Source organism: Pseudophryne corroboree, chromosome 3 (assembly GCF_028390025.1).
Source record: "Pseudophryne corroboree isolate aPseCor3 chromosome 3, aPseCor3.hap2, whole genome shotgun sequence".
Taxonomy (NCBI): Eukaryota; Metazoa; Chordata; class Amphibia; order Anura; family Myobatrachidae; genus Pseudophryne; species Pseudophryne corroboree.
Window position 1 is genome coordinate 163,905,079 of NC_086446.1, and position 13,607 is coordinate 163,918,685.

General features: G+C 45.2%; 1 protein-coding gene across 1 annotated transcript in view; it reads right to left on the minus strand.

Moving 5' to 3' along the window:
- Positions 1–13,607, minus strand: part of P2RX3 (purinergic receptor P2X 3) — a 303,463-nt gene that overhangs the window by 55,906 nt on the left and 233,950 nt on the right. Inside the window, exons 7-9 of the mRNA XM_063958551.1 lie at positions 11,137–11,260; positions 9,178–9,314; positions 8,917–9,010 (exon numbers count right to left, since the gene is read on the minus strand). Of these exons, the coding sequence (XP_063814621.1) occupies positions 8,917–9,010; positions 9,178–9,314; positions 11,137–11,260 (355 nt within the window). The remainder of the gene's footprint in view (positions 1–8,916; positions 9,011–9,177; positions 9,315–11,136; positions 11,261–13,607) is intronic.

The window sequence follows — 13,607 nt, forward strand, 5'->3', positions numbered from 1 at the left end:
TGCCGCAAACCTTTGCCGGTGAATACAAAAGAGCACCAGCGGAAGTGTCTAAACATCTAAACCGGCTTTTAAGTACACCGAAGGCACGCTCAATTATTTGCCTCGATGCTTTGTGTGTCTCTTGGTAACGTTTTTCTGCTCTACCAACAGGATTAGACAATGGGGTCAAGAGCCACGATTTGTTGGGATAACCCTCATTGCCTATGGAAAAGAAAAAAATGGTGGGTAATATAAAAATAAATAAATAAATAAAAAAATATAAAAAATAAAAACAATTAAAATAAATACCTAACAGTCAGCCACCCGGCATGTTTCCTGTTTCGAACTTCTCAAACAGCGATGACTGGCTTAGGATGAAGGAGTCGTGAGACGATCCAGGAAATCCCACCAAAATATTCAAAAATTTCATGTTGACATCACAGACCGCCTGTATATTCATGGAATGGAAATGTATTCGGTTCCGAAAACATTCTTCCAAATTCCGTGGCGGTCTGATCTGCACGTGGGTACAGTCAATCGCGCCCAGAACATTGGGAAAATTGTATTTGGTAAAAAAGCCTAATTTGATCTCACGACATCCGCTGTCCGTATCTGGAAATGTGATGAACTGGATCGTCAATTTGCGGAAAGCCCTAATGACCTGGGTTATACAGCGCGACAGTGTCGACTGTGAAAAACCGCATGTTTGAGACAGCGTAGGCTGGAATGTGATGACGCCAAAAAATGTAACGTAGCCAGCAGTTTCTGGAAACCGCTGACTGCGCGATTGGTCCGTGCCTGAGGTTCCAGGTCGGCCTCCAACAGAGCGTACAGCGAATATATGTCGCGAGTCGATAAGCGATAATTTTGAATCACCTCGAACTCGCTGAGATCCTCCAGTTCACGCCTAGTGCGATACTGGCGTGGACGTGGAAATTAAACCCCCAATGCAGACATTTGCTGAAATTGATCCTGCAGCCCTTTCTTCCTCCATGCTTGCAGCCAGCATGAACATCACAATCTGGTCAGAAAAAGGCTCCATTATTGTAGTCAGTACAAAAATAGGATATAAATGTGTTTTAAAATGCAGGGATTGTCCTAAAAAAACGATTCCACAAGAGAGCTGACTGTGTAATGGCTCCTCTCCCATGAGTCTCAAAAACGGGAGTGAGGAGATAGGAGGGGCTTTGCAGAAGTGTATCCTGGGTAAAACTGTGGAATCATGGGTACATTTCCCTCAGCAGAGTGAAGAAAAAAATATTCTTTTAAAAAATCAATTAAATAATACTTGTGAGTCAAAAAAAGACAAACCAAGTAGATAATCCCTTCAAATATAAATAGATATGCTATTAGCAATCCAAAAAGCAAAAAAAAAAAAACATTTAAAAAAAAATGTTTTTATTAGATCCCGCCAGCAAAGTGAGCCGGACTGAAAATGACGAAATTGCTGTCGAAAAGCACTGTTGTCGAATCGTCATTCTTCAATTGAATATACTTTTGTCGAAAAGCCGCATTTTGACCATTGCAGACATGTTGAATTTTGAAAATGTCGATTTGCAAAAAGTCGAATCTGAAACGGCAGGTATTTTGACGAAAAGTACTGTATTGAATTGACGAATCCAATTCGACATGTTTTTTTTGTCAAAAATGTCCAGTTTTTCGACTTTCGCGTCAATTCGACCGCAATTGCATATACCCCTATGAGTGTAATGGAGTCTAAAGATAGATTTGACTCCTTTCCACTCTTTTTGTAAATAATACATTTTGCCTAGTCTCTCTCCTTGATTACTTCTTTTGATAAATTGAATGAACAATAATGTTTTGTATGTTTATTAATTAATGGTTTTATGTCCTTTATAAGTAAAATTATATTTTTTAATACATATGTTTTTGATATATTTTTTTCTGTATGCTGAACCGCACAATAGAAAGTATAGTGATACTCAGCTGTTTGAGATCTAATGATTTGACTGATGGACTAAACCCATTGGCCATTAAGTCTTATAAATACTGCCTTTGATACTTACCTGGATCACCTTCTGAGAAAACCGCTGCTTTTCTATGCCGGAGAAAACGCGTCAAGGAGATCCTGACCGCACTATTGTGAGTTCCCATCGGCTATGTTTACAACAGTGAAGCCAATATTGCAGATTAATCATATTGTCAATAAGTTTCAACTGAGCTCATTATAAAGACTACCAGCACCACAGACCACCTGCACTGCCGGATTAGCGTTGAGCAGCGTCCTCCCTACACGGGACTTTCATCATATCACCGCAGCTCCCACCAGCATTGCACTGTCCAAAGTCATCTGACACTGCAGGACAATTACACCTAGGGTGGTGAGCTAAAACTAGGCAGCGGGGGGGGTGTCGTAGCACAAACGCGTGCTTATGGAGGATCAAAGCTACCTCCACTGCTGACAAATAAGATGTTATAAAAAAGATCCCTTTGAAAATTACACTGTGTGCAGTAACGGGACCTTGTGTGGTCGTGCCTTATACTTACACCAAAGCACTTCTTTTTCCGATATTATAGTGGAACTCATATACAAACTTGATACTGTGCATATAAGATACAAAGTGTGTCTCAAATGGAATACGAATGCACTTTCATGTGAAAATTGATTTTTGTGTCTAATGTGATCACTATATTGAATATTTATACGTGTGGTTTTGATTGATATTAACTTAAATTATTTTTAAAGAAATTGTGTACTTTTTTAAGTATATGTGCGCTCCTTCTCTATACATATTCATATGTATATATCATAGGAATTATCATTACAGGGATCACTGCACTTGGAAGGTGCTCGGCTGATGTTCAGCCATTTAGTAAGAGCCAGATGTTAATCATCACATCTAATGCCACCTCTCGGCAGCAACAGGACTAGTTAAGACCTGAAATTCCCAGTCCAAGGTCCTCAGTGGTGAGTATGGGGACCAAGAAGAAAGAAGAAGGCAATGAGACAGAGTGAGATTGGAGGGAGCGGGAGCGAGTGAGAGGTGGGAGAGAAGGCAGATAGAAGGAGCAGGGAGGGAGAGATAAATAATAAGAATTTACTTACCGATAATTCTATTTCTCGTAGTCCGTAGTGGATGCTGGGACTCCGTCAGGACCATGGGGAATAGCGGCTCCGCAGGAGACAGGGCACAAAAGTAAAAGCTTTAGGATCAGGTGGTGTGCACTGGCTCCTCCCCCTATGACCCTCCTCCAAGCCTCAGTTAGGATACTGTGCCCGGACGAGCGTACACAATAAGGAAGGATTTTGAATCCCGGGTAAGACTCATACCAGCCACACCAATCACACTGTACAACCTGTGATCTGAACCCAGTTAACAGCATGATAACAGCGGAGCCTCTGAAAAGATGGCTCACAACAATAATAACCCGATTTTTGTAACAATAACTATGTACAAGTATTGCAGACAATCCGCACTTGGGATGGGCGCCCAGCATCCACTACGGACTACGAGAAATAGAATTATCGGTAAGTAAATTCTTATTTTCTCTGACGTCCTAGTGGATGCTGGGACTCCGTCAGGACCATGGGGATTATACCAAAGCTCCCAAACGGGCGGGAGAGTGCGGATGACTCTGCAGCACCGAATGAGAGAACTCCAGGTCCTCCTCAGCCAGGGTATCAAATTTGTAGAATTTTGCAAACGTGTTTGCTCCTGACCAAGTAGCAGCTCGGCAAAGTTGTAAAGCGGAGACCCCTCGGGCAGCCGCCCAAGATGAGCCCACCTTCCTTGTGAAATGGGCATTTACATATTTTGGCTGTGGCAGGTCTGCCACAGAATGTGCAAGCTGAATTGTACTACACATCCAACTAGCAATCGTCTGCTTAGAAGCAAGAGCACCCAGTTTGTTGGGTGCATACAGGATAACAGCAAGTCAGTTTTCCTGACTCCAGCCGTCCTGGAAACCTATATTTTCAGGGCCCTGACAACATCTAGCAACTTGGAGTCCTCCAAGTCCCTAATAGCCGCAGGTACCACAATAAACTGGTTCAGGTGAAACGCTGACACCACCTTAGGGAGAAACTGGGGACGAGTCCGCAGCTCTGCCCTGTCCGAATGGACAATCAGATATGGGCTTTTGTGAGACAAAGCCACCAATTCTGACACTCGCCTGGCCGAGGCCAGGGCCAACCGCATGGTCACTTTTCATGTGAGATATTTCAAATCCACAGATTTGAGCGGTTTAAAATGTGATTTGAGGAATCCCAGAACTACGTTGAGATCCCACAGTGCCACTGGAGGCACAAAAGGGGGTTGTATATGCAGTACTCCCTTGACAAACTTCTGGACTTCAGGAAGTGAAGCCAATTCTTTCTGGAAGAAAATTGACAGGGCCGAAATTTGAACCTTAATGGACCCCAATTTGAGGCCCATAGACACTCCTGTTTGCAGGAAATGCAGGAATCGACCGAGTTGAAATTTCTTCGTGGGGCCTTCCTGGCCTCACACCACGCAACATATTTTCGCCACATGTGGTGATAATGTTGTGCGGTCACCTCCTTCCTGGCTTTGACCAGGGTAGGAATGACCTCTTCCGGAATGCCTTTTTCCCTTAGGATCCGGCGTTCCACCGTCATGCCGTCAAACGCAGCCGCGGTAAGTCTTGGAACAGACATGGTACTTGCTGAAGCAAGTCCCTTCTTAGCGGCAGAGGCCATGAGTCCTCTGTGAGCATTTCTTGAAGTTCCGGGTACCAAGTCCTTCTTGGCCAATCCGGAGCCACGAGTATAGTTCTTACTCCTCTACGTCTTATAATTCTCAGTACCTTGGGTATGAGAAGCAGAGGAGGGAACACATACACCGACTGGTACACCCACTGTGTTACCAGAACGTCCACAGCTATTGCCTGAGGGTCTCTTGACCTGGCGCAATACCTGTCCAGTTTTTTGTTCAGGCGGGACGCCATCATGTCCATCTTTGGTCTTTCCCAACGGTTCACAATCATGTGGAAGACTTCCCGATGAAGTCCCCACTCTCCCGGGTGGAGGTCGTGCCTGCTGAGGAAGTCTGCTTCCCAGTTGTCCACTCCCGGAATGAACACTGCTGACAGTGCTATCCCATGATTTTCCGCCCAGCGAAGAATCTTTGCAGTTTCTGCCATTTCCCTCCTGCTTCTTGTGCCGCCCTGTCTGTTTACGTGGGCGACTGCCGTGATGTTGTCCCACTGGATCAATACCGGCTGACCTGAAGCAGAGGTCTTGCTAAGCTTAGAGCATTGTTTTATGTGGAGAGAAGTCTCCAGACTTGATCACACTCCCTGGAAATTTTTTCCCTGTGTGACTGCTCCCCAGCCTCTCCGGCTGGCATCCGTGGTCACCAGGACCCAGTCCTGAATGCCGAATCTGCGGCCCTTTAGTAGATGAGCACTCTGCAGCCACCGCAGAAGAAACACCCTTGTCCTTGGAGACAGGGTTATCCGCTGATGCATCTGAAGATGCGATCCGGACCATTTTTCCAGCAGATCCCACTGAAAAGTTCTTGCGTGAAATCTGCCGAATGGAATCGCTTCGTAAGAAGCCACCATTTTTCCCAGGACCCTTGTGCAATGATGCACTGACACTTTTCCTGGTTTTAGGAGGTTCCTGACTAGCTCGGATAACTCCCTTGCTTTCTTCTCCGGGAGAAGCACCCTTTTCTGGACTGTGTCCAGAATCATCCCTAGGAACAGCAAATTGTCGTCGGAAACAGCTGCGGTTTTGGAATATTTAGAATCCACCCATGCTGTCGTAGTACTACTTGAGATAGTGCTACTCCGACCTCCAACTGTTCTCTGGACCTTGCCCTTATCAGGATATCGTCCATTTTCTTTGAAGAAGAATCATCATTTCGGCCATTACCTTGGTAAAGACCCGGGGTGCCGTGGACAATCCAACCGGCATCATCTGAAACTGATAGTGACAGTTCTGTACCACGAACCTGAGGTACCCTTGGTGAGAAGGGCAAATTGGGACATGGAGGAAGCATCCCTGATGTCCCGGGACACCATATAGTACCCTTCTTCCTGGTTCGCTATCACTGCTCTGAGTGACTCCATCTTGATTTGAACCTTTGTATGTAAGTGTTCAAATATTTCAGATTTAGAATAGGTCTCACCGAGCCGTCTGGCTTCAGTACCACAATATAATGTGGAATAATACCCCTTTCCTTGTTGTAGGAGGAGTACTTTGATTATCACCTGCTGGGAATACAGCTTGTGAATTGTTTCCAATACTGCCTCCCTGTCGGAGGGAGACGTTGGTAAAGCAGACTTCAGGAACCTGCGAGGGGGAGACGTCTCGAATTTCCAATCTGTACCCCTGGGATACTACTTGTAGGATCCAGGGGTCCTGTACGGCCCCAGCGTCATGCTGAGGACTTGGCAGAAGCGGTGGAAGGCTTCTGTTCCTGGGAATGGGCTGCCTGCTGCAGTCTTCTTCCCTTTCCTCTATCCCTGGGCAGATATGACTGGCCTTTTGCCCGTTTGCCCTTATGGGGACGAAAGGACTGAGGCTGAAAAGACGGTGTCTTTTTCTGCTGAGATGTGACTTAGGGTAAAAAAAAGGTGGATTTTCCAGCTGTTGCCGTGGCCACCAGGTCCGATGGACCGACCCCAAATAACTCCTCCCCTTTATACGGCAATACTTCCATGTGCCGTTTGGAATCTGCATCACCTGACCACTGTCGTGTCCATAAACATCTTCTGGCAGATATGGACATCGCACTTACTCTTGATGCCAGAGTGCAATTATCTCTCTGTGCTCTATAGTCAATAAAATACTGTCCCTGTCAAGGGTATCAATATTTTCAGTCAGGGAATCCGACCAAGCCACCCCAGCGCTGCACATCCAGGCTGAGGCGATAGCTGGTCGCAGTATAACACCAGTATGTGTGTATATACTTTTTAGGATATTTTCCAGCCTCCTATCAGCTGGCTCCTTGAGGGCGGCCGTATCTGGAGACGGTAACGCCACTTGTTTTGATAAGCGTGTGAGCGCCTTATCCACCCTAAGGGGTGTTTCCCAACGCGCCCTAACTTCTGGCGGGAAAGGGTATACCGCCAATAATTTTCTATCGGGGGAAACCCACGCATCATCACACACTTCATTTAATTTATCTGATTCAGGAAAAACTACATGTAGTTTTTTCACACCCACATAATACCCTTTTTTGTGGTACTTGTAGTATCAGAAATATGTAACACCTCCTTCATTGCCCTTAACATGTAACGTGTGGCCCTAAAGGAAAATACGTTTGTTTCTTCACCGTCGACACTGGAGTCAGTGTCCGTGTCTGTGTCTATGTCGACCGACTGAGGTAAATGGGCGTTTTAAAGCCCCTGACGGCGTTTGAGACGCCTGGACAGGTACTAATTTGTTTGCCGGCCGTCTCATGTCGTCAACCGACCTTGAAGCGTGTTGACATTATCACGTAATTCCTTAAATAAGCCATCCATTCCGGTGTCGACTCCCTAGAGAGTGACATCACCATTACAGGCAATTGCTCCGCCTCCTCACCAACATCGTCCTCATACATGTCGACACACACGTACCGACACACAGCACACACACAGGGAATGCTCTGATAGAGGACAGGACCCCACTAGCCCTTTGGGGAGACAGAGGGAGAGTTTGCCAGCACACACCAAAACGCTATAATTATACAGGGACAACCTTTATATAAGTGTTTTCCCTTATAGCATCTTAATATATATTCATATCGCCAAATAAGTGCCCCCCCTCTCTGTTTTAACCCTGTTTCTGTAGTGCAGTGCAGGGGAGAGCCTGGGAGCCTTCCCACCAGCAGTTCTGTGAGGGAAAATGGCGCTGTGTGCTGAGGAGATAGGTCCCGCCCTCTATTCCGGCGGGCTCTTCTCCCGGTTTTTCTGAGACCTGGCAGGGGTGAAATACATCCATATAGCCTCAGGGACTATATGTGATGTATTCTTTTTAGCCAGAAAAGGTATTAACATTGCTGCCCAGGGCGCCCCCCCCAGCGCCCTGCACCCTCAGTGACCGTTGGTGTGAAGTGTGCTGAGAGCAATGGCGCACAGCTGCAGTGCTGTGCGCTACCTCATGAAGACTGAAAAGCCTTCAGCCGCCGGTTTCTGGACCTCTTCTTACTTCGGCATCTGCAAGGGGGTCGGCGGCGCGGCTCCGGTGACCCATCCAGGCTGTACCTGTGATCGTCCCTCTGGAGCTAGTGTCCAGTAGCCTAAGAAGCAAATCCATCCTGCACGCAGGTGAGTTCACTTCTTCTCCCCTAAGTCCCTCGTTGCAGTGAGCCTGTTGCCAGCAGGACTCACTGAAAATAAGAAAACTATCAAAACTTTTACTCTAAGCAGCTCTTTATGAGAGCCACCTAGATTGCACCCTTCTCGGCCGGGCACAAAAACCTAACTGAGGCTTGGAGGAGGGTCATAGGGGGAGGAGCCAGTGCACACCACCTGATCCTAAAGCTTTTACTTTTGTGCCCTGTCTCCTGCGGAGCCGCTATTCCCCATGGTCCTGACGGAGTCCCAGCATCCACTAGGACGTCAGAGAAAAGAAGGACAGGGAGAAAGATACTGTAGGAGGAATAATTGGAGATAGAAAGAGAGATGGGAGTAAGTGGGGGAGGGAGAGATGGGTGAAAGAGAGGAAGATGAATGAGAGAGACAGAGATGACAGACAGAGGGGGAAAGTGAGAAGGGAGGAAGAAAGTGAGATGGATGAGAGAGACAGAGATGGGAGACAGTGGGGAAAAGTGAGATGGGTGGAAGAGGGAAAGAGAGGGGGAGAGAGACGGGGGAAGAAAAAGGAGAAAAAACTGCAATGTTGGGCTAGCGACTTGGAAAAAAAATGGCAAGTTGAAAAAAATACTACTAAGATAATATTTTCCAAAAGGTGTCTTACATGCTAGTCACATATATCATAAGGTATTATTTATATGAACTTACGTTTCCATAAACAAGAACATCAATTCTAATGCCAAAAGCCTTGATCAGAGTCCGAAACTCTGAGCCATCTAAATTCATGTAGTATCGAGCATACCTGAAACACATACCAACAATGCATTAAATATAACACATAGGTTTCACTGCTAAACCCCATTCTAAATATCCTATAGCAAATTCTTCAAACATTTAAACTTGCCCAAAATGAAATAATACACATTTACAAAGAGATTCAGAATTCTCAGAACATTAAATACATAATACCTAAAGTTGTATCCTGGAGAAACATTGTTCTTTTCTGAAACACTGTCCAGCCTGGTAAAGCTGTATCGAGGAACGCAGAGATCCCAAGATTTGTCAAGGTCACAAAGCCAACCAATTTTAATACTCAGGACTCCACCCTGCAATAAGACACACTGATATATTACTTAATCATAAATGCAAAATTGGTACCTCTTTCATTACAAAGGCAATTTGAGAAGTGATTTTCTATTTTTATACAGGTATTTCCTTTTTAGGAAAGTTTCTTTGTAGCCAGGGTGTACATAGTAGATGTTAAACTTAAAACAATGATTTATTTACTATTTCTTTACTGTACAAGTGAAATGCAAATGAATGCAAACAGAACAGAGCTATGTCCCTGACTCAGGTCGATCGCTCCCATAACACACAGCCCCAGGCCCGCCCACTTAGCTGCTCCTGCAGTCAACAGAGGTCGGGGTAGCTGCCACTTACTCAATGCTGCAGCTGCGGGGCAGGGTGGTGAGCTCTGGCTTGTGACACATACATTAAACAGTGAGCGCTACCTGTCAGCCTGAGGCATCCGGCCAGGGTTGATTCAAGTGGGCTAAGGGACCTTCTCCGTCAGGGTGAGGAGCCACGACACAAGGGGGAGGAGCTAGGCCAGCGGGATAGTTCCTCTACTATCCACGCCACCAACTATTACCTTTAGTAATCAGGTGACGAGCAAAACGAACCACCGAACCCGAAGCGTGGCGAGCGAAGCGAGCCCGCGAGGGTACTTTTCGGGTACCCTGTTCGGCCATAGCTCCTCCCCCTGGTGCCGTGTCTCCTCCCCTAGGTACGTCAGAAGGTCCCTTCTCCCACTCCGATATAGAATCAACCATCCGGCCAGTAGGAGCAGGGGCTGGCAACACCTCCCGAGTCCCAACCCCATCACACAGGAGGAGTGGCAGCCCAGCAGTCAGACATGGGATTTGTAGTTTTTCAGAGTGGTCAGGTTGCCATGGTGACGGCAGGCACGAACGGGGTTGATGCTAATGTATGCAGGGTACGTGTCACTGACATATGTGGTTTTTAAGAGAAAGTTGGCAATAGTAGCAGTTTACTAATTGTTCTAGGTAGTAAGGGTGGGATATTCGTGTCAGTGTATGGCGATCTGCAGAAAATGTTCTTTTGTGTACATGTCTACATGTAATAGATGCATCCTGCTGCATTTACATAGAGAGCTATCACTGCTGCTTCCACAGTCACATCTGAGATCCCACTGCCAGCACCAGACAGGCTGAGTGGGCAATGTTTCCTTCAGTGGCTATGTGGCTCCATCGTGGTGGTGAATACCCCCCTTATGCCCCACTTCCTCACCTGGGTACCATAGTGTGTACAAGCTCTCCCCTCAGAATAACATCCGCGGGTGCATCCAGCTGTCCCGGGCGTCTGCACCGCAAGACGGCTGGTACCGACGGAGCTGCACTATCCATTCCTCAGGATTGTCGGCTACTGTGTGACTGCCAGCTCTCCTGGATTCTTAGTAATGCAGGATGGTCCTTCATATGTTCCGCTCACATGCCATCCTCGCTGTCTAGCCTACTCCCTGCCTCTATGCTGCTCATGTGACACCTTCCGCACACACCCATGAAACCGCTAACGTTGCATTTTGCCTGATATAGAACCACAGGTCTTTACCATTTGACATTTTTATTGCTGTTTACTACTGCATTCCTCGGACGTGCAAGATGCCTCCTAAAAGGTCCAAAATCTCCGCCCTGGCACCTCCTATTAAATTTGTCTCTAATCGCACCCCTGACCCCGCACCAAAGGGGAAGTTCAGTGCGACCTCTGCACCCTTCCCACTCCCTGCTTCTGGGCCGGACTTCGCCTCAGATGCGCCTCTTACAGTCCGTACACACAGTCACATTATGCACAAAATGCACTCTGCCGCCCTGTTTGACATTCACATACTGTAATATGTTGATAACCAACCTTGTCTGCCAGAGCAGTGAAGTTCTGACCAGCATGTTTGACAATGTCTCCAAGCCTGAAGATTGGACAAAAGGGGGCCACAACTGGATCATAGCGGCAGTTCAGACTGGGAGGCAGATTCCCCCTACATGAAAATATTTAACGTCATACTGTATTCTGAAGAATAGTTCTGAAAAGTCCTGTTACATTCCAAGCCTAATCAGCTGTAAGACAGTAACTGTGATGATACAGCTTCACAACTAATATCATACAATGTGCAGAAAAGGAAACAATTATTAGCAGAAAACCTGGCATGTAAATCTCAAATCACTACTCAACAAATTTTAAAGAAATATCTGCATCTGGCATTCGAATATGTGTTTTTACCTAATTTAAGCATGTGAATTCAGCGGAAAGATCAGATTGTCTCTATCACTTCTATTAAATACACACAAATAAAAAGTAAGACAACATTTCAATTAATCTACTGTATATACTGTAGAACTGAAATATTATCATCTCATTCATTTATAAAATACTAATAAAACTACAGAAATGCGTAAAAACGGCAGAAACCAAGCTTCAGAAACTATCCCGGGATTTCTGCACACTAGAAACAACCTGTGCTCCACCTCTACTCGCAGTAATCAACAAAATTTGGTATGTAACTACAATGGAGTACATACATTACTTCCATGTTCCATGACTCTGAAGATAAATTTCACGTTATTTGGAATCCATGGTACTTCTACTTTTACAAACAAATCCCCAGTACCTTATAGTAATACTGGTTGATCCCGCTGCAGGATTTGGGCTTCTTGCACTTTACTTATTTTGACACGCCCTGTTTGTTGCAACTTGTAGTGGTTTTCCCTCTCCCCATCCCCCCACCTTTTTTTTGCCTCCCCCTTCATGTTTTTTTATTGTTGTAGGTTCTACAACATAAGACAAAAAAACAGTTACAAAACTGGTTTTGACAAATTTATTTGTATTTCAACATAGCAACCTGTAACATTTGTCTCTTGTATTTTGACAATCTATAATTTGTATGTGATTGTCTTACATTTATGTCTTCCACTTTTATAAATAAAGAGATTTTAAAAAAATACATGGAAATTAATATATATCATGCCTCTGGGATGTATCGCATTCCGCAGCTTGGTACATATGGAAATGTAGCCAAAACTCTGCAAACTAGATTTTTAGAGGTTTCATCTCATTTCTGCCCTTAGTACATCTCGCCCAGTTTATCCATTCTCAGATGCCTTAGCAATGCTTGCCCAGAGCAGCACGCTTCACTAGGCCAGTCTAAGGGGGTATGCATATGCGTCATACAGCTAGCTACGTTAACCAGCTAGCATGTTCACACATGCACACACTTTACACTGGAGTATGGTCTGCACTCCTGGAAGTGGGGGAGAATTCCCCAAAATGTAGGAATCTTCCAGATATTTCGGGAGAGTAGCCAACCATATCACTGCTACTCAAATACTGCATCAGGTTCTCAGGGCATTGTCCTAAATATGTAGGAGTGAGGAGATATTACAGTATATTACATCTATTTTAACAGCTGCAGTGGAATATACTTACCCATATACTGAATGATGTTTTCTAGTCATTTAATTTTTTTGAGGTTCTGTGGTCCTTTAATAATGTGTAAGAAGATTCTCCCAAAGAATACACTGATATTTAGAAGAATAGAAGATAAAATCTAGAGATGTGCGGCGGACACTTTTTGGATTTTGTGTTTTGGTTTTGGATCTGGATCCCCGCTCGTGTTTTGGATCTGGATTGGTATTGCCAAAGCCACCCTTTCAGGTTTTGGTTTTGGATCTGAATGATTTTTGGAAAAAAAAAAAAGTAAAAAAAGCTAAAATCACAGAATTTGGGGGTAATTTTGATCCTACAGCATTATTAACCTCAATAACATTCATTTCCACTCATTTCCAGTCTACACCTCACAATATTGTTTTTAGGCCAAAAGATTGCACCGAGGTCGCTGGATGACTAAGCTAAGCGACACAAGTGGGCGGCACAAACACCTGGCCTATCAAGGAGTAGCACTGCAGTGGCAGACAGGATGGCAGTTTTAAAAACTAGGCCCCAAAGAGCACATAATGCAAAGAAAATAAAGTGGTGCACCGAGGCCACTGGATGACTAAGCTACAGTAAGCGACACAAGTGGGCGGCACAAACACCTGGCCTACCTAGTAGTGGCACTGCAGTGGCAGACAGGATGGCAGTTTTAAAAACTAGGCCCCAAAGAGCACATAATGCAAATAAAATAATAAAAGGTGCAAGATGGAATTGTCCTTGGGCCCTCCCACCCACCCTAATGTTGTATAAACAGGACATGCACACTTTAACAAACCAATCATTTCAGCGACAGGGTCTGCCACATGAATGTGACTGAAATGATTGGTTTGTTTTGGCCCCCACAAAAAGAGAAGTAATTAATCCCCTCACCAAAAAAGAAGCAATTAATCTCTGCT